Source organism: Hesperophylax consimilis, chromosome 7, assembly GCF_061612785.1.
Source record: "Hesperophylax consimilis isolate HC1 chromosome 7, BYU_Hcon_1.0, whole genome shotgun sequence".
NCBI lineage: Eukaryota > Metazoa > Arthropoda > Insecta > Trichoptera > Limnephilidae > Hesperophylax > Hesperophylax consimilis.
This window is the reverse complement of record NC_142842.1, coordinates 22,567,173-22,590,198: the sequence shown is the minus strand read 5'-3', so window position 1 is coordinate 22,590,198 and position 23,026 is coordinate 22,567,173. Positions and strand designations below refer to the sequence as shown.

The window sequence follows — 23,026 nt, the reverse complement described above, 5'->3', positions numbered from 1 at the left end:
AAAGATATCTTGTTCAATTTTTGTCGTTCAATAAAAGTCCAACTAAAATCGCTCTGTCTGTGGAGTATTAGTTACGATCGTTCTTAAACATAACCGTTCTTATTTATTACCGTGATTAATTTTCTTATGATGAAGATGTATATTGTGTTGAAAATGCTTTTTTTGAGTTATGGTCACCGAGAGATTCATAGAGATTTGCGTATGACATTTCTACTCTACTTTTTGTTTCTGACCTCTTTAAAAACGCGTCTTTTGCCAAGCCGGGTGTGCATTTTCGTATTTTACCTATTTTTGAGTATCCAAATCTAAACAAGTAAGGATTTTTACATTTATGGCGCTATTTTTTATTAACAATAAATGTTTTAGGTCCATTGTTTTGTTTCTATTTATATTCTATACTATAGTTTGGGTAACACCGTTATCATATTTTTTGCCTCTTTTTCTTATTGAGTGCAAACAAAATCGGTTTTAATTTACACTCGTGTGTAAATTAAAACCGATAATTCTTATTAAACCGATTATTCGATTATGTTCTCATTAATATGGTTATAAAATTAAACTGTGTTGATATGCTTACCTTAATATTTTGTTAGTGTGTATTTGAGGTTAAAATCGTTTCGTTGCCTTTTGTTACAATATTATAAGCTGTATTGCCCGTGTTCTATGACAATTACAAGGGTATATTGGCATTTTAACAAATCTAATGTATGAACTTTTCTTTACAGAATGGATATCCGACCAAATCACACAATATACATCAACAATTTGAACGAAAAGATTAAAAAAGAGGAACTGAAGAAATCCTTATACGCCATCTTTTCCCAGTTTGGTCAGATATTAGAAATAGTTGCACTGAAAACATTCAAAATGAGAGGTCAGGCGTTTGTGATATTCAAAGAAATCTCCAGTGCAACCATTGCCCTGAGAAGTATGCAAGGTTTCCCCTTCTATGATAAACCCATGGTAAGTATTTGATTAACCTCTAGTGTGCCAATAAATCCACCATGGATTTCTGACGTTTGTACCTCATCGTGTGCCGGTAAATCCACCGTGGATTTGCTTGTAGCTCACCGCACTTGCCTCATTTTTATGGTATTTATATCCTTAAAAAATACACAAAAATATATTTTATTTGCTTGGCAAGGAAATAATTGTATCTTAATATTATTCTAGCTTGTTGTTTCTTCACTTGCAATATATTTATTTTGTCAATGAAAAAGCGCATCACAAATTTCCATGTTAGATGTCATAATTGAGGTTTTCAAAACCTGTAGTACTGTATTCATTTACAGGAGGAGAGCCTCTTATGAAAAACACTTATGTAGCTGGAAAATATAATAATACTAGAATATTTTCATTAAGCCTGTGACAGACCACGCTATAAGCGTGCTATATTCTCGTGACTTGGCATATTTCAGCATATCGCTCGCCATAAATTCCCATTGGTAGTGTATGGCGAGCAAATGATTAAAGAAAATACCTTAATACCACTAAAAATTCTGTCCAAACGGTTGGCAAAAATGGCTGCCCAGATGGCGGCAACGCCAGACCGTTTCCATGGTTATTATTCAGTGGCTTGACATTTTATTGACATTTGTAGGAAACAACAATTATTTCTCACTTATCATATCATAACCCATTCCATTGAAATAAAACACATTTTTGTTTGTACAATACTGTATTTAAGTATATTATTTTTTTCTGGCAAGCCTAGAACTCATGTCAAGTAAATCATAATAATAATCAATTTTCAAACTGTGGATACATTTTGCATACTATGTATTTTTTTGTACTCGATAACCTAATAAACTTAATTATACAATGTTGCGGGCACTGCTTCATCCATCGAGTTACATTCAATGTTCTGTTAACAAGACGTTCTTCAAAATGTTTTGAACACATAAGAGTTCTTGAACGACTTTAGATGACTTGGATGACCTCAGGTCGCATAGCTTTGAAGCACCTTTTTTTTCACTGCTACAGAAACCGCTTGGAGACTTGAAAGGTGCACTTAAACCACAAACATGTTACATATTCCAATGAAAATGGAAGGTACCAAACAAAACAAATCATAACGCAACTTGGGTAGGAACTTTCACACATAGTTGGAACAGATTTCTTAATTTTGCCAAGTGTAACCAAAGAAAAGAAAAGAATTTCCTTTGTTTAGGCCAAGATCTTAAATATTAATTGCCGGTACAGGACAAAGCATTGAATGGTGCTTAATTAAATTTTCTGCGAATATAAATATCAAGGTGTTATAATAAATATTATCATTGACAAGGTTAAAATAAATATTAAACCAAAATATATAGCGGCTGCGCTGCATCTTCGCTGAGCCTCTGTATTTTTTTGTTCATTGCAAATATTTGTACGACAGTAGCCCGTTTAATTGGTGAAATATAAAATTTGGCGAGTTTTATTGCCGTAAAGAATAAACTCCTCGGTGATACGATATTAACTAACAACGTACTTAAATATCGTACACCAAAATATGTCTAAACAATCACATAAATTGAAAAAATGTTTGATAGGAATGCGTTCCCAACCTGCCACTTGCCTTGAAATGATACTCCTGTCGTTTTTTAATGGAAGAAACACTTTATACTCGTTGGTTGAACACTTTGCGGCATCTTGAATGTTTATTTATTAAACTTTATATGGTTTTTAAGCTAATATTTTATAATTAGCCGACTGACAGTTTGAAAGAAATAGCCTATCAACAATGTCGTCACCACGTAATACTGGACAAACAATTGAAATTTGGCAATGTAGTTTAAAAAAGTGTAAGATAAGTGTAAAATTTTGATTGCAAAAAATTACTAGCTGTTTTAAAAAACATTGGTAATGAATAAACTGCATTATTCCAGCACATCCAATACTGCAAGACTGACTCCGACGTCATTGCCAGGAGCAAGGGCACCTTCCAGGAGCGTCCCAAGAAGTTGAAGCTGCCCAAGGTTCCCAATGAGGATGGGGCCACCAAGAAGAAGAAGTCCAAGGAGAACCGGCAGAACGCCGCCCAGCTGGCCCCCAACAACCTGCCCGTTGGAGCCACGGTTCCCCCTCTGGCTACCTTCGGGTTGAGTGGGCCCCCGGCGGAGCAGCCGCCTAACCAGATCCTGTTCCTCACCAACCTACCCGATGAGACATCAGAGATGATGTTGTCTATGTTGTTCAATCAGTGAGTATCTAACTTAAAATATGCACGTAAAACTATGTCAAACTCCGGAGTACTTAAAACACATTCAACTTGTAGCTAGACCGCAAGCAAAATGATATGTGCTGATAGGCGTTTCTTGCCAAGCGCGGAAAGTGTGTGATTTATAAGAAGTTTGCTAGCTTTCATTGGTGGTTTGTCATGCTGCACTTTGCCTCCCACACCGCACTTCACTCCAGACGATGCTATGGATCAGTCTTTTGTATTCGGTCCTAGTGGAGTAAATAAAAAATATTTTAAAATTGGCACGGAAAAAACACATTCGTACGAGCAAGCCATACTCAATAATTCATTACCCCTTGATGAAATATGACTTTTCGTGCTGTCTCTTGATTTAAATTTGTTCTTAGTTTAATTTTGAATAACTATGTAAAATGATAACAATATACTAAAACCAATTTAATCTTAGGTTCCCTGGATTCAAAGAGGTCCGACTGGTGCCCAACCGACACGACATTGCGTTCGTGGAGTTTGCCAATGAAGTGCAGTCAGCTGCCGCTAAGGAGGCTCTTCAGGGCTTCAAGATCACCCCCACGCACGCTATGAAGATCTCCTTTGCCAAGAAGTGAACCCTGAATCAAGTTTATATTGTGAAAGTGCTAAAAACATTGAAAACTTTTGGGAGTATGCTTACCGATGTGTATCAGAGAGAGACAAACCAAATTATCATTGTTTTGCTAAATAACTTATGTTTATTTAAATCAACTCAGATGAAATACAAATAAGTCATACATATTATATATATACACGTTGTTGTATTAAGATTACAAAATAAATTACTTCACAAATAAAAAGTTCTCTTGACATTGCACTAGGTCCAAGTAGAACTTTACTAGTTTGTATATATTTATTATAAAAGATTTGTTTCTATTCATAAAAATGATTTTTTAAACATCATTCAATCAAATTTTACACCTATGTTTACTAAGGATGGGTTGTTTCGGAGAATTTGAACAATTCATCAAATTTCAACGTTCATTTTCAAGTTCTGTGAAAGATTTTCTCAAGTTCTGTTTTTGATTCAGTTTTGTCAAGCAACTAGCCTACAATGATATAATAACAGAACTTGAATAAGTCTTTCACAGAACCCGAAAATGAACGTTGAAATTTGATGAATTGTTCAAATTCTCCGAAACAACCCGTCCTAAGAATAATAAATATTTGGTAAATGGAAAATTCAGAGCAACGAAAGTAAGCCGTAAAATAATGATCTTTAGAAAAGGATTACAAAAGTTTTTCATCGTAATATATAAATCATATAATCTACCTTGTTTATATAATAATATAAAATGTAGTTCATTATTTTACACTGGAAAAGTGCTCAATGAACTGATTTATTATAATGATTTGAGTTTACACTCGTTAAATGGAAAGTATTATAAACAATATTTGATATGTTTAGATTACTTAACATACAAGACTAGCAAATACGTACATCCCCTTTCCTCTCAAAAATCACCTCCTAGAAGATATTTAATATTTGCGGAATGTGAGAAACGTCAATTTATCACCGACACTTGAACATTAAATGCGATTAAAAGTACTGTAATGCACGCTTTCTGCTTGACTGTCAATTCTATCGGCACTCCAATCAATTCTAAGTCCACGTTCATAATCTCGATTGTATGCGAGGAAGAAATTTTAACTGTTGAAATAATAATATCATTTATACTCTCGTTTCAAATTTGTAGGCAATCCAATTTTTTTTTAGGTTTTTTCTCAAATTTTGTCACTTTGAATGGAGATGAGAGTATGGAAACCAGGTTTAAAAACAACAAAAAATCCTAAGAAAATAACATTATGGTTATAAAAATATTACAATATGGTTAAGATTTCAAATTAAAAAAAAACGATATGTAATAAATTAATAGGTTTTGACACGGCGGAAGAAAAATAGAAATGACAAACCTAAAAGGACTGTGCAAAAAACATTGATACACATCAATTTACGAAAATAGTGGACTCTAAATTCTACAGGGTCTATTACACATAATACATTTCAGTAGACAGTGAACACACCCTGCCGAAAGCTTTGTTCAAAACACCGAGTCAGTGTCTCCATCGTTGTGGGAGATGTTCACAGATCCAAACTGCTGCTGCCTGTGGAGTATTCCTAGGCATTGGAGTAGGCACTGCATGCTTGCTGCGGATGTGGCCTACAAGGGTAAAAAAACAATATCTAAGTATGGCAACATTGTACAGGTAAATCGTTAGAGATCCTTGCTTGTGTAGTGGTGTAATGGACGAATAAAAAACTAAATGATTATTTACCTTATTAACGTTTGACATTTGGATGCAAATTCAAATTTAAAAAATTTATTGTATAAATAAAATACAAAGGTTGTAGCTTCTAGGTACATCATATTTCTTATAATTAACCCAATAGAGTAAAAAATACATAATTTTTAATGTGTACATTATAAAGTGTAAACATGTACACCTAAACCGTGAGTCTAAATTTAAATGGTTTCTATAAGTTTAGTTCATCATGATTTGATTGCCTGTACACAGTACAGAAAAACAATCCTTGTTACATGCATGTAGTGTAAGTATGCAGGGGAATTAAATAATAATTAATTCATTCCAATTTGTTGTACTTAGAATAAAGAACACTAGGAATGCCTTCTATATAGAATTGAATGGAAACTAACACAATCTTTATTCATAGAGCAATGAACACCACTATACAGTAGGTACCTGAAGTCATCTTTTCTTTAGATAAAAGAACAAAACCATGATTTATGAAGATATAAATAATCACCTTTAGTAAAAGTAAATCTGGATCAGTGTGAGAGAATGGGCTGGTAACAGACTCAATGGCACGAGCTAATGCTGCATCACTGGAATTCAAACTCAAATATTATAAGCTATGTTCTGAAGACAGTAATATTAATACATTAACATTATAAGACATGAAAACAAAAATTGACACCATCGCTGTTTTTGTGCAGATTCATTCTAATTACGTGCCGTACATCCGACTACATTCACAGCAAAAATCGTTTTAAAATCTCAACCACAGATGACACTACTAGGCCCATGGTGACTGCCGGTAGAACGCTCTCAATTATTTAACAACCATTTTAAATGAAACTGATGGTTGTGCAATCGGCACTTGGCATAATTGTCATTATTATGGTGATAAGGTTTTATTTCTGCTAGAGTTATTTGTTAATATGTTGGGAATTTTTAATTTTAAAATAAAAATCCAATTAAATGGAATATTTCTCAATGTATCCGAAAACTAAAAACTGTTTTTGAAAGGTGATGAAATATGCTTTCAAATTTTATTATTATAAATAAACATAATTTTCTAAATATAGAAATTTTGAAATCAACATAAAAAAATGGCTCACCTTACGTTTTTTTTCATCTAAACACTGAACTAAAATTACTGATAACGTTAATTCACAAAGTTTCATAAATCTCTAAATTTTCTCAAAACGCGGTCGGAAACTTTAGTTTCGTAAAGGTGAACATTTTAATTCTTCTGTGGTTAACTTCTAGATTTGAATATTAAGCGTGGTGTTTTCTCTTTCTAACACCGTTTAGATCACATGAGCTGTTCTGAAAAGTGAAAAAATTGACTCTACGGGTGATAGCTGTTGGTTGCCTGAGGAGTTAATGAATTGATTAAAATACATAAAACATGTTGTCCATTAATTGAAATACCTTATTACATATAAATTTATTTGAATTTCAATGTGTATATGATCACTCCAGTCAAATGAAATGTTTAACAGTCTCAGAACTGACTTTTTCACATAAATCTATTTTTCAGCATAAGAGCTCCATCTATCTTCTATATAAATACAAATGTAAATGTTCGTTTGTTCAAAATCTTAAATCTCGGAAAGTTCTTCACTGATTGCTTTGATATTTTGAAACAATGTTGCATTTGAATACGCTTGTGTTTTTATTTACCTATATTATATAGATGTCAACTGTGACAGGCAAAAACATGCTTGTTTTGAAAAACAGCGCCATCTGTTGGAAGCAAAAACAACACGCGCTATTGTTTGTCTGTCTGCACAGACAGACAGCAAAGCATGGAGGGGTACAGCTAGTTATAAAATAAAAATCAGATTTTTTTTGTAATAACTGTATTGACACTACTTTCTCATCTAAGTATGTATGTACACATCCTGCGCTTTATATAATCCATCGGTAATGTTTCGTTTTTAAGCTTACAACATAATATTTGAATATTACTTTCCGGCCTGGTGGTTAGGTTAAGTTTGTTAGGTATATATGAACGATTATAATGTTTGTAGTAAATTATAATTTTACTAGAAACATATTATTGTAATTCAAACACCGAACTCACAATCTTGCTGGTTCATTTTAGCACAACAAATTATAATATTACTAGTTGATGTGTTCTCGGCGTTGCTCGGATATAATATGCATGTGTTATATATATAAACCCTCCGGAAGAAATTCTCTAAATCATAGCGAAAACCCTATCAAAATCCCTTGCGCAGTTTAGAAGAGCTAAGTGCACTAACAGACAGACGTGGATAGCGACTTAGTTTTATACTATTTAGAGATTCGGCTGCGTTAAAAGATTGTAAGATGCTATGTTTACCACAATTTTACTGGTTTTTCTTGTTAATACCTAGCACAATTATAATTTTACTAACTGTGGGTAGTAAGATTGTAGGAAAATGAATAGCGTGCGCTGATTGGTCGGTAGATTAATTGGTTTGGCGAGAAATCAGCCAATCACTGCAAGCATTATCACCCGTCCCCCACGCTTCCGTGGAGTACAATCTTGCTAACCACAGTCAGTAAAATAACAGTTTTATTAGATATCAACGCGAGGAAGCGATAAAATTGTGAAAAATCATAACATCTTACAATCTTCTCATGCATCCTAGTAAAATTATAATTGTGCTAATCTTGCAATATTTCTGGAAAATATATAAATTACCTACTCTACCTATTTAATCAATACGCACCTTAGTTCTGTTTGTTGCAATTGTTGCCTAACAGATGTCATTGCAACTTGCACGGCCAAATGTTCTCTTATTGGTAATGGCGGGCACTGCACTCCAATTGCCTGAAAGTAAATAATATATACATACACATACTTAGTATATAACACCTACACTGCATATAATTGGGGCGGACACAAAATTTGAATATTTTGGGGGCAATGCACAAATCATTGATTATTAACATATTTTACATTTTTTTTTTTTAAATCGCAACTGATGAAAAAAATGGCAACAATAGCGCAAATACCAACACGACAAATATAGAGTTAATTTGTGTGTTTTGCGTGGTGAGCTTCTCCTTGCAAACATGCAACTTTTCCATTAAAGATATTTTTGTCTCAACCAAGAAAAAACAAAATGGGTGCGCGCCGCCTTTCCCATTAGTGCAGATTTTTACTTTATGAGGGGGGAGCATGGAAATTTTTGAAGCGTTGGAAGTGGGTTATGGCGCAAATAAGGTTGAGAAACACTGCTGTATATAAATCTCGCAGTTGTATGTATTTTTAAGATCACTGCATAATATGAAGTTAAATAAGTTAGCCTGAGAATAACTTTAGCTAAAACAATAGACCCGATCAGCAACAGAAAAACTAAATAAGCCAGAGGTTCCCAAAGTAGGTGCCGTGGCACCTTGGGTTGCCACGGAGAGAAATCAGGGTGGCCGCGAGACGCCTGAGATTTGGGAGCAGTCGAAAATGAGTATCCGATTCTAAGTGCAAAGCTGAAAGGGTCTTTATTTCCTTTGCAACTTCATATCTGTGCGAAGCGGGATTTTCAGCGGTTGCTGTTATAAAGAGCAAATATCGCTCGAAAATAAATGTGGAAAAAGAAATGATAGTAGCTGTATCAAGACTTATTCCCCAATTCCACTCACCCGTTGCACTAAATACACACACCTCAAGAGTATGTGGAAGGTTTTTGTAATTATATTTGTGCAGTGAGCAGCAGGCTCACCCGTCGCACTAAATACACACACCTCAAGAGTATGTGGAAGGATTTTGTAATTATATTTGTGCAGTGAGCAGCAGGCTCACCCGTCGCACTAAATACACACACCTCAAGAGTATGTGGAAGGTTTTAGTAATTATATTTGTGCAGTGAGCAGCAGGCTCACCCGTCGCACTAAATACACACACCTCAAGAGTATGTGGAAGGATTTTGTAATTATATTTGTGCAGTGAGCAGCAGGCTCACCCGTCGCACTAAATACACACACCTCAAGAGTATGTGGAAGGTTTTTGTTATTATATTTGTGCAGTGAGCAGCAGGCTCACCCGTCGCACTAAATACACACACCTCAAGAGTATATGGAAGGATTTTGTAATTATATTTGTGCAGTGAGCAGCAGGCTCACCCGTCGCACTAAATACACACACCTCAAGAGTATGTGGAAGGTTTTTGTAATTATATTTGTGCAGTGAGCAGCAGGCTCACCCGTCGCACTAAATACACACACCTCAAGAGTATGTGGAACGTTTTTGTAATTTTTTTTTATTTTTTTTTTTTTTATTATCAATATAAAGTTTCTTTTACAGGTTTTTTTTTTCGATGTCTGTCTCACTAGGATAAACCTGTGTCGAGACAGACGTATTTGATACATTAAAAATGTTTACATATTTTTTGATACATTAAATATTTCACTACATTAAATGACATTGTGAAAAAGATAGAAAATAATAAATAATAATAATAAATGATACATTTGTTAATCAGCATCTAGTTGGAGTACATACTTATGTAGGGATTTTTATAAAACAATTTATCATGGATCTGTCTTGGCTGATGATCCAAGATTTGATGTCTGTTTTATATTTCAGAAAAAAATCGTTCAGTCTAATGGCTAGTGGGAGAGCATTATATAGCCTTGTTGCAAAATATCTAAAGTTTCTCTGGCCAAAAGTTGTTTTAGCGAAAGGGATTTGTAAGAAATTATGTCCTTTTGTTCTAGTATCACGAGCAGTTTGGATATTGTCAAAAGTAGTTTTGTGTTTGAAGAGGTATGTTAGTATGTTTTTGGCATAAAGTTGCCTAATGTCCATAACACAGATTTTCCTAAAGATTTCATCCGAACTGCTTGTGATTGGTAGTTTGAGGATAATCTTTATTATAAGTTTCTGAGCTTTAGATATTGGATCAATGGCGGCAGCGTTTGCTCCTCCCCATGCTATGATACCATACTCTATTAAAGATTGACAAAGTGCATAGTTTGTGCAGTGCAATTATATTTGTGCAGTGAGCAGCAGGCTCACCCGTCGCACTAAATACACACACCTCAAGAGTAGGTGGAAGGTTTTTGTAATTATATTTGTGCAGTGAGCAGCAGGCTCACCCGTCGCACTAAATACACACACCTCAAGAGTATGTGGAAGGTTTTTGTAATTATATTTGTGCAGTGAGCAGCAGGCTCACCCGTCGCACTAAATACACACACCTCAAGAGATGTGGAAGGTTTTTGTAATTATATTTGTGCAGTGAGCAGCAGGCTCACCCGTCGCACTAAATACACACACCTCAAGAGATGTGGAAGGTTTTTGTAATTATATTTGTGCAGTGAGCAGCAGGCTCACCCGTCGCACTAAATACACACACCTCAAGAGTATGTGGAAGGTTTTTGTAATTATATTTGTGCAGCGAGCAGCAGGCTCACCCGTCGCACTAAATACACACACCTCAAGAGTATGTGGAAGGTTTTTGTAATTATATTTGTGCAGTGAGCAGCAGGCTCACCCGTCGCACTAAATACACACACCTCAAGAGATGTGGAAGGTTTTTGTAATTATATTTGTGCAGTGAGCAGCAGGCTCACCCGTCGCACTAAATACACACACCTCAAGAGTATGTGGAAGGTTTTTGTAATTATATTTGTGCAGTGAGCAGCAGGCTAACCCGTCGCACTAAATACACACACCTCAAGAGTATGTGGAAGGTTTTTGTAATTATATTTGTGCAGTGAGCAGCAGGCTCACCCGTCGCACTAAATACACACACCTCAAGAGATGTGGAAGGTTTTTGTAATTATATTTGTGCAGTGAGCAGCAGGCTCACCCGTCGCACTAAATACACACACCTCAAGAGTATGTGGAAGGTTTTTGTAATTATATTTGTGCAGTGAGCAGCAGGCTAACCCGTCGCACTAAATACACACACCTCAAGAGTATGTGGAAGGTTTTTGTAATTATATTTGTGCAGTGAGCAGCAGGCTCACCCGTCGCACTAAATACACACACCTCAAGAGATGTGGAAGGTTTTTGTAATTATATTTGTGCAGTGAGCAGCAGGCTCACCCGTCGCACTAAATACACACACCTCAAGAGTATGTGGAAGGTTTTTATAATTATATTTGTGCAGTGAGCAGCAGGCTAACCCGTCGCACTAAATACACACACCTCAAGAGTATGTGGAAGGTTTTTGTAATTATATTTGTGCAGTGAGCAGCAGGCTCACCCGTCGCACTAAATACACACACCTCAAGAGATGTGGAAGGTTTTTGTAATTATATTTGTGCAGTGAGCAGCAGGCTCACCCGTCGCACAAATACACACACCTCAAGAGTATGTGGAAGGTTTTTGTAATTATATTTGTGCAGTGAGCAGCAGGCTAACCCGTCGCACTAAATAGACACACCTCAAGAGTATGTGGAAGGTTTTTGTAATTATATTTGTGCAGTGAGCAGCAGGCTCACCCGTCGCACTAAATACACACACCTCAAGAGATGTGGAAGGTTTTTGTAATTATATTTGTGCAGTGAGCAGCAGGCTCACCCGTCGCACTAAATACACACACCTCAAGAGTATGTGGAAGGTTTTTGTAATTATATTTGTGCAGTGAGCAGCAGGCTAACCCGTCGCACTAAATACACACACCTCAAGAGTATGTGGAAGGTTTTTGTAATTATATTTGTGCAGTGAGCAGCAGGCTCACCCGTCGCACTAAATACACACACCTCAAGAGTAGGTGGAAGGTTTTTGTAATTATATTTGTGCAGTGAGCAGCAGGCTCACCCGTCGCACTAAATACACACACCTCAAGAGATGTGGAAGGTTTTTGTAATTATATTTGTGCAGTGAGCAGCAGGCTCACCCGTCGCACTAAATACACACACCTCAAGAGTATGTGGAAGGTTTTTGTAATTATATTTGTGCAGTGAGCAGCAGGCTAACCCGTCGCACTAAATACACACACCTCAAGAGTATGTGGAAGGTTTTTGTAATTATATTTGTGCAGTGAGCAGCAGGCTCACCCGTCGCACTAAATACACACACCTCAAGAGATGTGGAAGGTTTTTGTAATTATATTTGTGCAGTGAGCAGCAGGCTCACCCGCCGCACTAAATACACACACCTCAAGAGTATGTGGAAGGTTTTTATAATTATATTTGTGCAGTGAGCAGCAGGCTAACCCGTCGCACTAAATACACACACCTCAAGAGTATGTGGAAGGTTTTTGTAATTATATTTGTGCAGTGAGCAGCAGGCTCACCCGTCGCACTAAATACACACACCTCAAGAGATGTGGAAGGTTTTTGTAATTATATTTGTGCAGTGAGCAGCAGGCTCACCCGTCGCACTAAATACACACACCTCAAGAGTATGTGGAAGGTTTTTGTAATTATATTTGTGCAGTGAGCAGCAGGCTCACCCGTCGCACTAAATACACACACCTCAAGAGTATGTGGAAGGTTTTTGTAATTATATTTGTGCAGTGAGCATCAGGCTCACCCGTCGCACTAAATACACACACCTCAAGAGATGTGGAAGGTTTTTGTAATTATATTTGTGCAGTGAGCAGCAGGCTCACCCGTCGCACTAAATACACACACCTCAAGAGTATGTGGAAGGTTTTTGTAATTATATTTGTGCAGTGAGCAGCAGGCTCACCCGTCGCACTAAATACACACACCTCAAGAGTATGTGGAAGGTTTTTGTAATTATATTTGTGCAGTGAGCAGCAGGCTCACCCGTCGCACTAAATACACACACCTCAAGAGATGTGGAAGGTTTTTGTAATTATATTTGTGCAGTGAGCAGCAGGCTCACCCGTCGCACTAAATACACACACCTCAAGAGATGTGGAAGGTTTTTGTAATTATATTTGTGCAGTGAGCAGCAGGCTCACCCGTCGCACTAAATACACACACCTCAAGAGTATGTGGAAGGTTTTGTAATTATATTTGTGCAGTGAGCAGCAGGCTCACCCGTCGCACTAAATACACACACCTCAAGAGTATGTGGAAGGTTTTTGTAATTATATTTGTGCAGTGAGCAGCAGGCTCACCCGTCGCACTAAATACACACACCTCAAGAGTATGTGGAAGGTTTTTGTAATTATATTTGTGCAGCGAGCAGCAGGCTCACCCGTCGCACTAAATACACACACCTCAAGAGTATGTGGAAGGTTTTTGTAATTATATTTGTGCAGTGAGCAGCAGGCTCACCCGTCGCACTAAATACACACACCTCAAGAGATGTGGAAGGTTTTTGTAATTATATTTGTGCAGTGAGCAGCAGGCTCACCCGTCGCACTAAATACACACACCTCAAGAGTATGTGGAAGGTTTTTGTAATTATATTTGTGCAGTGAGCAGCAGGCTAACCCGTCGCACTAAATACACACACCTCAAGAGTATGTGGAAGGTTTTTGTAATTATATTTGTGCAGTGAGCAGCAGGCTCACCCGTCGCACTAAATACACACACCTCAAGAGATGTGGAAGGTTTTTGTAATTATATTTGTGCAGTGAGCAGCAGGCTCACCCGTCGCACTAAATACACACACCTCAAGAGTATGTGGAAGGTTTTTGTAATTATATTTGTGCAGTGAGCAGCAGGCTAACCCGTCGCACTAAATACACACACCTCAAGAGTATGTGGAAGGTTTTTGTAATTATATTTGTGCAGTGAGCAGCAGGCTCACCCGTCGCACTAAATACACACACCTCAAGAGTAGGTGGAAGGTTTTTGTAATTATATTTGTGCAGTGAGCAGCAGGCTCACCCGTCGCACTAAATACACACACCTCAAGAGATGTGGAAGGTTTTTGTAATTATATTTGTGCAGTGAGCAGCAGGCTCACCCGTCGCACTAAATACACACACCTCAAGAGTATGTGGAAGGTTTTTGTAATTATATTTGTGCAGTGAGCAGCAGGCTAACCCGTCGCACTAAATACACACACCTCAAGAGTATGTGGAAGGTTTTTGTAATTATATTTGTGCAGTGAGCAGCAGGCTCACCCGTCGCACTAAATACACACACCTCAAGAGTATGTGGAAGGTTTTTGTAATTATATTTGTGCAGTGAGCAGCAGGCTCACCCGTCGCACTAAATACACACACCTCAAGAGTATGTGGAAGGTTTTTGTAATTATATTTGTGCAGTGAGCATCAGGCTCACCCGTCGCACTAAATACACACACCTCAAGAGATGTGGAAGGTTTTTGTAATTATATTTGTGCAGTGAGCAGCAGGCTCACCCGTCGCACTAAATACACACACCTCAAGAGTATGTGGAAGGTTTTGTAATTATATTTGTGCAGTGAGCAGCAGGCTCACCCGTCGCACTAAATACACACACCTCAAGAGTATGTGGAAGGTTTTTGTAATTATATTTGTGCAGTGAGCAGCAGGCTCACCCGTCGCACTAAATACACACACCTCAAGAGTATGTGGAAGGTTTTTGTAATTATATTTGTGCAGCGAGCAGCAGGCTCACCCGTCGCACTAAATACACACACCTCAAGAGTATGTGGAAGGTTTTTGTAATTATATTTGTGCAGTGAGCAGCAGGCTCACCCGTCGCACTAAATACACACACCTCAAGAGATGTGGAAGGTTTTTGTAATTATATTTGTGCAGTGAGCAGCAGGCTCACCCGTCGCACTAAATACACACACCTCAAGAGTATGTGGAAGGTTTTTGTAATTATATTTGTGCAGTGAGCAGCAGGCTAACCCGTCGCACTAAATACACACACCTCAAGAGTATGTGGAAGGTTTTTGTAATTATATTTGTGCAGTGAGCAGCAGGCTCACCCGTCGCACTAAATACACACACCTCAAGAGATGTGGAAGGTTTTTGTAATTATATTTGTGCAGTGAGCAGCAGGCTCACCCGTCGCACTAAATACACACACCTCAAGAGTATGTGGAAGGTTTTTGTAATTATATTTGTGCAGTGAGCAGCAGGCTAACCCGTCGCACTAAATACACACACCTCAAGAGTATGTGGAAGGTTTTTGTAATTATATTTGTGCAGTGAGCAGCAGGCTCACCCGTCGCACTAAATACACACACCTCAAGAGTAGGTGGAAGGTTTTTGTAATTATATTTGTGCAGTGAGCAGCAGGCTCACCCGTCGCACTAAATACACACACCTCAAGAGATGTGGAAGGTTTTTGTAATTATATTTGTGCAGTGAGCAGCAGGCTCACCCGTCGCACTAAATACACACACCTCAAGAGTATGTGGAAGGTTTTTGTAATTATATTTGTGCAGTGAGCAGCAGGCTAACCCGTCGCACTAAATACACACACCTCAAGAGTATGTGGAAGGTTTTTGTAATTATATTTGTGCAGTGAGCAGCAGGCTCACCCGTCGCACTAAATACACACACCTCAAGAGATGTGGAAGGTTTTTGTAATTATATTTGTGCAGTGAGCAGCAGGCTCACCCGTCGCACTAAATACACACACCTCAAGAGTATGTGGAAGGTTTTTATAATTATATTTGTGCAGTGAGCAGCAGGCTCACCCGTCGCACTAAATACACACACCTCAAGAGTATGTGGAAGGTTTTTGTAATTATATTTGTGCAGTGAGCAGCAGGCTCACCCGTCGCACTAAATACACACACCTCAAGAGTATGTGGAAGGTTTTTGTAATTATATTTGTGCAGTGAGCAGCAGGCTCACCCGTCGCACTAAATACACACACCTCAAGAGTATGTGGAAGGTTTTTGTAATTATATTTGTGCAGTGAGCAGCAGGCTCACCCGTCGCACTAAATACACACACCTCAAGAGTATGTGGAAGGTTTTTGTAATTATATTTGTGCAGTGAGCAGCAGGCTCACCCGTCGCACTAAATACACACACCTCAAGAGTATGTGGAAGGTTTTTGTAATTATATTTGTGCAGTGAGCATCAGGCTCACCCGTCGCACTAAATACACACACCTCAAGAGATGTGGAAGGTTTTTGTAATTATATTTGTGCAGTGAGCAGCAGGCTCACCCGTCGCACTAAATACACACACCTCAAGAGTATGTGGAAGGTTTTGTAATTATATTTGTGCAGTGAGCAGCAGGCTCACCCGTCGCACTAAATACACACACCTCAAGAGTATGTGGAAGGTTTTTGTAATTATATTTGTGCAGTGAGCAGCAGGCTCACCCGTCGCACTAAATACACACACCTCAAGAGTATGTGGAAGGTTTTTGTAATTATATTTGTGCAGCGAGCAGCAGGCTCACCCGTCGCACTAAATACACACACCTCAAGAGTATGTGGAAGGTTTTTGTAATTATATTTGTGCAGTGAGCAGCAGGCTAACCCGTCGCACTAAATACACACACCTCAAGAGTATGTGGAAGGTTTTTGTAATTATATTTGTGCAGTGAGCAGCAGGCTCACCCGTCGCACTAAATACACACACCTCAAGAGATGTGGAAGGTTTTTGTAATTATATTTGTGCAGTGAGCAGCAGGCTCACCCGTCGCACTAAATACACACACCTCAAGAGTATGTGGAAGGTTTTTGTAATTATATTTGTGCAGTGAGCAGCAGGCTAACCCGTCGCACTAAATACACACACCTCAAGAGTATGTGGAAGGTTTTTGTAATTATATTTGTGCAGTGAGCAGCAGGCTCACCCGTCGCACTAAATACACACACCTCAAGAGTAGGTGGAAGGTTTTTGTAATTATATTTGTGCAGTGAGCAGCAGGCTCACCCGTCGCACTAAATACACACACCTCAAGAGATGTGGAAGGTTTTTGTAATTATATTTGTGCAGTGAGCAGCAGGCTCACCCGTCGCACCAAATACACACACCTCAAGAGTATGTGGAAGGTTTTTGTAATTATATTTGTGCAGTGTGCAGCAGGCTAACCCGTCGCACTAAATACACACACCTCAAGAGTATGTGGAAGGTTTTTGTAATTATATTTGTGCAGTGAGCAGCAGGCTCACCCGTCGCACTAAATACACACACCTCAAGAGATGTGGAAGGTTTTTGTAATTATATTTGTGCAGTGAGCAGCAGGCTCACCCGTCGCACTAAATACACACACCTCAAGAGTATGTGGAAGGTTTTTATAATTATATTTGTGCAGTGAGCAGCAGGCTCACCCGTCGCACTAAATACACACACCTCAAGAGTATGTGGAAGGTTTTTGTAATTATATTTGTGCAGTGAGCAGCAGGCTCACCCGTCGCACTAAATACACACACCTCAAGAGTATGTGGAAGGTTTTTGTAATTATATTTGTGCAGTGAGCAGCAGGCTCACCCGTCGCACTAAATACACACACCTCAAGAGATGTGGAAGGTTTTTGTAATTATATTTGTGCAGTGAGCAGCAGGCTCACCCGTCGCACTAAATACACACACCTCAAGAGATGTGGAAGGTTTTTGTAATTATATTTGTGCAGTGAGCAGCAGGCTCACCCGTCGCACTAAATACACACACCTCAAGAGTATGTGGAAGGTTTTGTAATTATATTTGTGCAGTGAGCAGCAGGCTCACCCGTCGCACTAAATACACACACCTCAAGAGTATGTGGAAGGTTTTTGTAATTATATTTGTGCAGTGAGCAGCAGGCTCACCCGTCGCACTAAATACACACACCTCAAGAGATGTGGAAGGTTTTTGTAATTATATTTGTGCAGTGAGCAGCAGGCTCACCCGTCGCACTAAATACACACACCTCAAGAGTATGTGGAAGGTTTTTGTAATTATATTTGTGCAGTGAGCAGCAGGCTCACCCGTCGCACTAAATACACACACCTCAAGAGTATGTGGAAGGTTTTTGTAATTATATTTGTGCAGTGAGCAGCAGGCTCACCCGTCGCACTAAATACACACACCTCAAGAGTATGTGGAAGGATTTTGTAATTATATTTGTGCAGTGAGCAGCAGGCTCACCCGTCGCACTAAATACACACACCTCAAGAGTATGTGGAAGGTTTTAGTAATTATATTTGTGCAGTGAGCAGCAGGCTCACCCGTCGCACTAAATACACACACCTCAAGAGTATGTGGAAGGATTTTGTAATTATATTTGTGCAGTGAGCAGCAGGCTCACCCGTCGCACTAAATACACACACCTCAAGAGTATGTGGAAGGTTTTTGTTATTATATTTGTGCAGTGAGCAGCAGGCTCACCCGTCGCACTAAATACACACACCTCAAGAGTATATGGAAGGATTTTGTAATTATATTTGTGCAGTGAGCAGCAGGCTCACCCGTCGCACTAAATACACACACCTCAAGAGTATGTGGAAGGTTTTTGTAATTATATTTGTGCAGTGAGCAGCAGGCTCACCCGTCGCACTAAATACACACACCTCAAGAGTATGTGGAACGTTTTTGTAATTTTTTTTTATTTTTTATTTTTTTATTATCAATATAAAGTTTCTTTTACAGGTTTTTTTTTTCGATGTCTGTCTCACTAGGATAAACCTGTGTCGAGACAGACGTATTTGATACATTAAAAATGTTTACATATTTTTTGATACATTAAATATTTCACTACATTAAATGACATTGTGAAAAAGATAGAAAATAATAAATAATAATAATAAATGATACATTTGTTAATCAGCATCTAGTTGGAGTACATACTTATGTAGGGATTTTTATAAAACAATTTATCATGGATCTGTCTTGGCTGATGATCCAAGATTTGATGTCTGTTTTATATTTCAGAAAAAAATCGTTCAGTCTAATGGCTAGTGGGAGAGCATTATATAGCCTTGTTGCAAAATATCTAAAGTTTCTCTGGCCAAAAGTTGTTTTAGCGAAAGGGATTTGTAAGAAATTATGTCCTTTTGTTCTAGTATCACGAGCAGTTTGGATATTGTCAAAAGTAGTTTTGTGTTTGAAGAGGTATGTTAGTATGTTTTTGGCATAAAGTTGCCTAATGTCCATAACACAGATTTTCCTAAAGATTTCATCCGAACTGCTTGTGATTGGTAGTTTGAGGATAATCTTTATTATAAGTTTCTGAGCTTTAGATATTGGATCAATGGCGGCAGCGTTTGCTCCTCCCCATGCTATGATACCATACTCTATTAAAGATTGACAAAGTGCATAGTTTGTGCAGTGCAATTATATTTGTGCAGTGAGCAGCAGGCTCACCCGTCGCACTAAATACACACACCTCAAGAGTAGGTGGAAGGTTTTTGTAATTATATTTGTGCAGTGAGCAGCAGGCTCACCCGTCGCACTAAATACACACACCTCAAGAGTATGTGGAAGGTTTTTGTAATTATATTTGTGCAGTGAGCAGCAGGCTCACCCGTCGCACTAAATACACACACCTCAAGAGATGTGGAAGGTTTTTGTAATTATATTTGTGCAGTGAGCAGCAGGCTCACCCGTCGCACTAAATACACACACCTCAAGAGATGTGGAAGGTTTTTGTAATTATATTTGTGCAGTGAGCAGCAGGCTCACCCGTCGCACTAAATACACACACCTCAAGAGTATGTGGAAGGTTTTTGTAATTATATTTGTGCAGCGAGCAGCAGGCTCACCCGTCGCACTAAATACACACACCTCAAGAGTATGTGGAAGGTTTTTGTAATTATATTTGTGCAGTGAGCAGCAGGCTCACCCGTCGCACTAAATACACACACCTCAAGAGATGTGGAAGGTTTTTGTAATTATATTTGTGCAGTGAGCAGCAGGCTCACCCGTCGCACTAAATACACACACCTCAAGAGTATGTGGAAGGTTTTTGTAATTATATTTGTGCAGTGAGCAGCAGGCTAACCCGTCGCACTAAATACACACACCTCAAGAGTATGTGGAAGGTTTTTGTAATTATATTTGTGCAGTGAGCAGCAGGCTCACCCGTCGCACTAAATACACACACCTCAAGAGATGTGGAAGGTTTTTGTAATTATATTTGTGCAGTGAGCAGCAGGCTCACCCGTCGCACTAAATACACACACCTCAAGAGTATGTGGAAGGTTTTTGTAATTATATTTGTGCAGTGAGCAGCAGGCTAACCCGTCGCACTAAATACACACACCTCAAGAGTATGTGGAAGGTTTTTGTAATTATATTTGTGCAGTGAGCAGCAGGCTCACCCGTCGCACTAAATACACACACCTCAAGAGATGTGGAAGGTTTTTGTAATTATATTTGTGCAGTGAGCAGCAGGCTCACCCGTCGCACTAAATACACACACCTCAAGAGTATGTGGAAGGTTTTTATAATTATATTTGTGCAGTGAGCAGCAGGCTAACCCGTCGCACTAAATACACACACCTCAAGAGTATGTGGAAGGTTTTTGTAATTATATTTGTGCAGTGAGCAGCAGGCTCACCCGTCGCACTAAATACACACACCTCAAGAGATGTGGAAGGTTTTTGTAATTATATTTGTGCAGTGAGCAGCAGGCTCACCCGTCGCACTAAATACACACACCTCAAGAGTATGTGGAAGGTTTTTGTAATTATATTTGTGCAGTGAGCAGCAGGCTAACCCGTCGCACTAAATACACACACCTCAAGAGTATGTGGAAGGTTTTTGTAATTATATTTGTGCAGTGAGCAGCAGGCTCACCCGTCGCACTAAATACACACACCTCAAGAGATGTGGAAGGTTTTTGTAATTATATTTGTGCAGTGAGCAGCAGGCTCACCCGTCGCACTAAATACACACACCTCAAGAGTATGTGGAAGGTTTTTGTAATTATATTTGTGCAGTGAGCAGCAGGCTAACCCGTCGCACTAAATACACACACCTCAAGAGTATGTGGAAGGTTTTTGTAATTATATTTGTGCAGTGAGCAGCAGGCTCACCCGTCGCACTAAATACACACACCTCAAGAGTAGGTGGAAGGTTTTTGTAATTATATTTGTGCAGTGAGCAGCAGGCTCACCCGTCGCACTAAATACACACACCTCAAGAGATGTGGAAGGTTTTTGTAATTATATTTGTGCAGTGAGCAGCAGGCTCACCCGTCGCACTAAATACACACACCTCAAGAGTATGTGGAAGGTTTTTGTAATTATATTTGTGCAGTGAGCAGCAGGCTAACCCGTCGCACTAAATACACACACCTCAAGAGTATGTGGAAGGTTTTTGTAATTATATTTGTGCAGTGAGCAGCAGGCTCACCCGTCGCACTAAATACACACACCTCAAGAGATGTGGAAGGTTTTTGTAATTATATTTGTGCAGTGAGCAGCAGGCTCACCCGCCGCACTAAATACACACACCTCAAGAGTATGTGGAAGGTTTTTATAATTATATTTGTGCAGTGAGCAGCAGGCTAACCCGTCGCACTAAATACACACACCTCAAGAGTATGTGGAAGGTTTTTGTAATTATATTTGTGCAGTGAGCAGCAGGCTCACCCGTCGCACTAAATACACACACCTCAAGAGATGTGGAAGGTTTTTGTAATTATATTTGTGCAGTGAGCAGCAGGCTCACCCGTCGCACTAAATACACACACCTCAAGAGTATGTGGAAGGTTTTTGTAATTATATTTGTGCAGTGAGCAGCAGGCTCACCCGTCGCACTAAATACACACACCTCAAGAGTATGTGGAAGGTTTTTGTAATTATATTTGTGCAGTGAGCATCAGGCTCACCCGTCGCACTAAATACACACACCTCAAGAGATGTGGAAGGTTTTTGTAATTATATTTGTGCAGTGAGCAGCAGGCTCACCCGTCGCACTAAATACACACACCTCAAGAGTATGTGGAAGGTTTTTGTAATTATATTTGTGCAGTGAGCAGCAGGCTCACCCGTCGCACTAAATACACACACCTCAAGAGTATGTGGAAGGTTTTTGTAATTATATTTGTGCAGTGAGCAGCAGGCTCACCCGTCGCACTAAATACACACACCTCAAGAGATGTGGAAGGTTTTTGTAATTATATTTGTGCAGTGAGCAGCAGGCTCACCCGTCGCACTAAATACACACACCTCAAGAGATGTGGAAGGTTTTTGTAATTATATTTGTGCAGTGAGCAGCAGGCTCACCCGTCGCACTAAATACACACACCTCAAGAGTATGTGGAAGGTTTTGTAATTATATTTGTGCAGTGAGCAGCAGGCTCACCCGTCGCACTAAATACACACACCTCAAGAGTATGTGGAAGGTTTTTGTAATTATATTTGTGCAGTGAGCAGCAGGCTCACCCGTCGCACTAAATACACACACCTCAAGAGTATGTGGAAGGTTTTTGTAATTATATTTGTGCAGCGAGCAGCAGGCTCACCCGTCGCACTAAATACACACACCTCAAGAGTATGTGGAAGGTTTTTGTAATTATATTTGTGCAGTGAGCAGCAGGCTCACCCGTCGCACTAAATACACACACCTCAAGAGATGTGGAAGGTTTTTGTAATTATATTTGTGCAGTGAGCAGCAGGCTCACCCGTCGCACTAAATACACACACCTCAAGAGTATGTGGAAGGTTTTTGTAATTATATTTGTGCAGTGAGCAGCAGGCTAACCCGTCGCACTAAATACACACACCTCAAGAGTATGTGGAAGGTTTTTGTAATTATATTTGTGCAGTGAGCAGCAGGCTCACCCGTCGCACTAAATACACACACCTCAAGAG

The 23,026-nt window shown here is 39.0% G+C and overlaps 2 protein-coding genes across 2 annotated transcripts in view; one reads left to right on the top strand and one right to left on the bottom strand.

Annotated features, from left to right (window-relative positions):
* The first annotated feature begins 214 nt into the window (after positions 1 to 214).
* snf (U1 small nuclear ribonucleoprotein A snf) lies at positions 215 to 4,004 on the top strand. The gene is made up of 4 exons (XM_089633829.1): positions 215 to 313; positions 726 to 963; positions 2,871 to 3,184; positions 3,630 to 4,004. The coding sequence occupies exons 2-4, from the start codon at positions 727 to 729 to the stop codon at positions 3,787 to 3,789; spliced, it is 711 nt and encodes a 236-aa protein (XP_089489955.1). The 5' UTR covers positions 215 to 313; position 726; the 3' UTR covers positions 3,790 to 4,004.
* A 199-nt stretch (positions 4,005 to 4,203) lies between these two features.
* LOC149422485 (oxysterol-binding protein-related protein 11) overlaps positions 4,204 to 23,026 on the bottom strand; it is a 32,191-nt gene continuing 13,368 nt past the window's right edge. The window contains exons 4-6 of the mRNA XM_089633830.1: positions 8,182 to 8,282; positions 5,982 to 6,060; positions 4,204 to 5,376 (exon numbers count right to left, since the gene is read on the bottom strand). Coding sequence (XP_089489956.1) covers positions 5,257 to 5,376; positions 5,982 to 6,060; positions 8,182 to 8,282 — 300 coding nt within the window. The 3' untranslated portion in view covers positions 4,204 to 5,256. The remainder of the gene's footprint in view (positions 5,377 to 5,981; positions 6,061 to 8,181; positions 8,283 to 23,026) is intronic.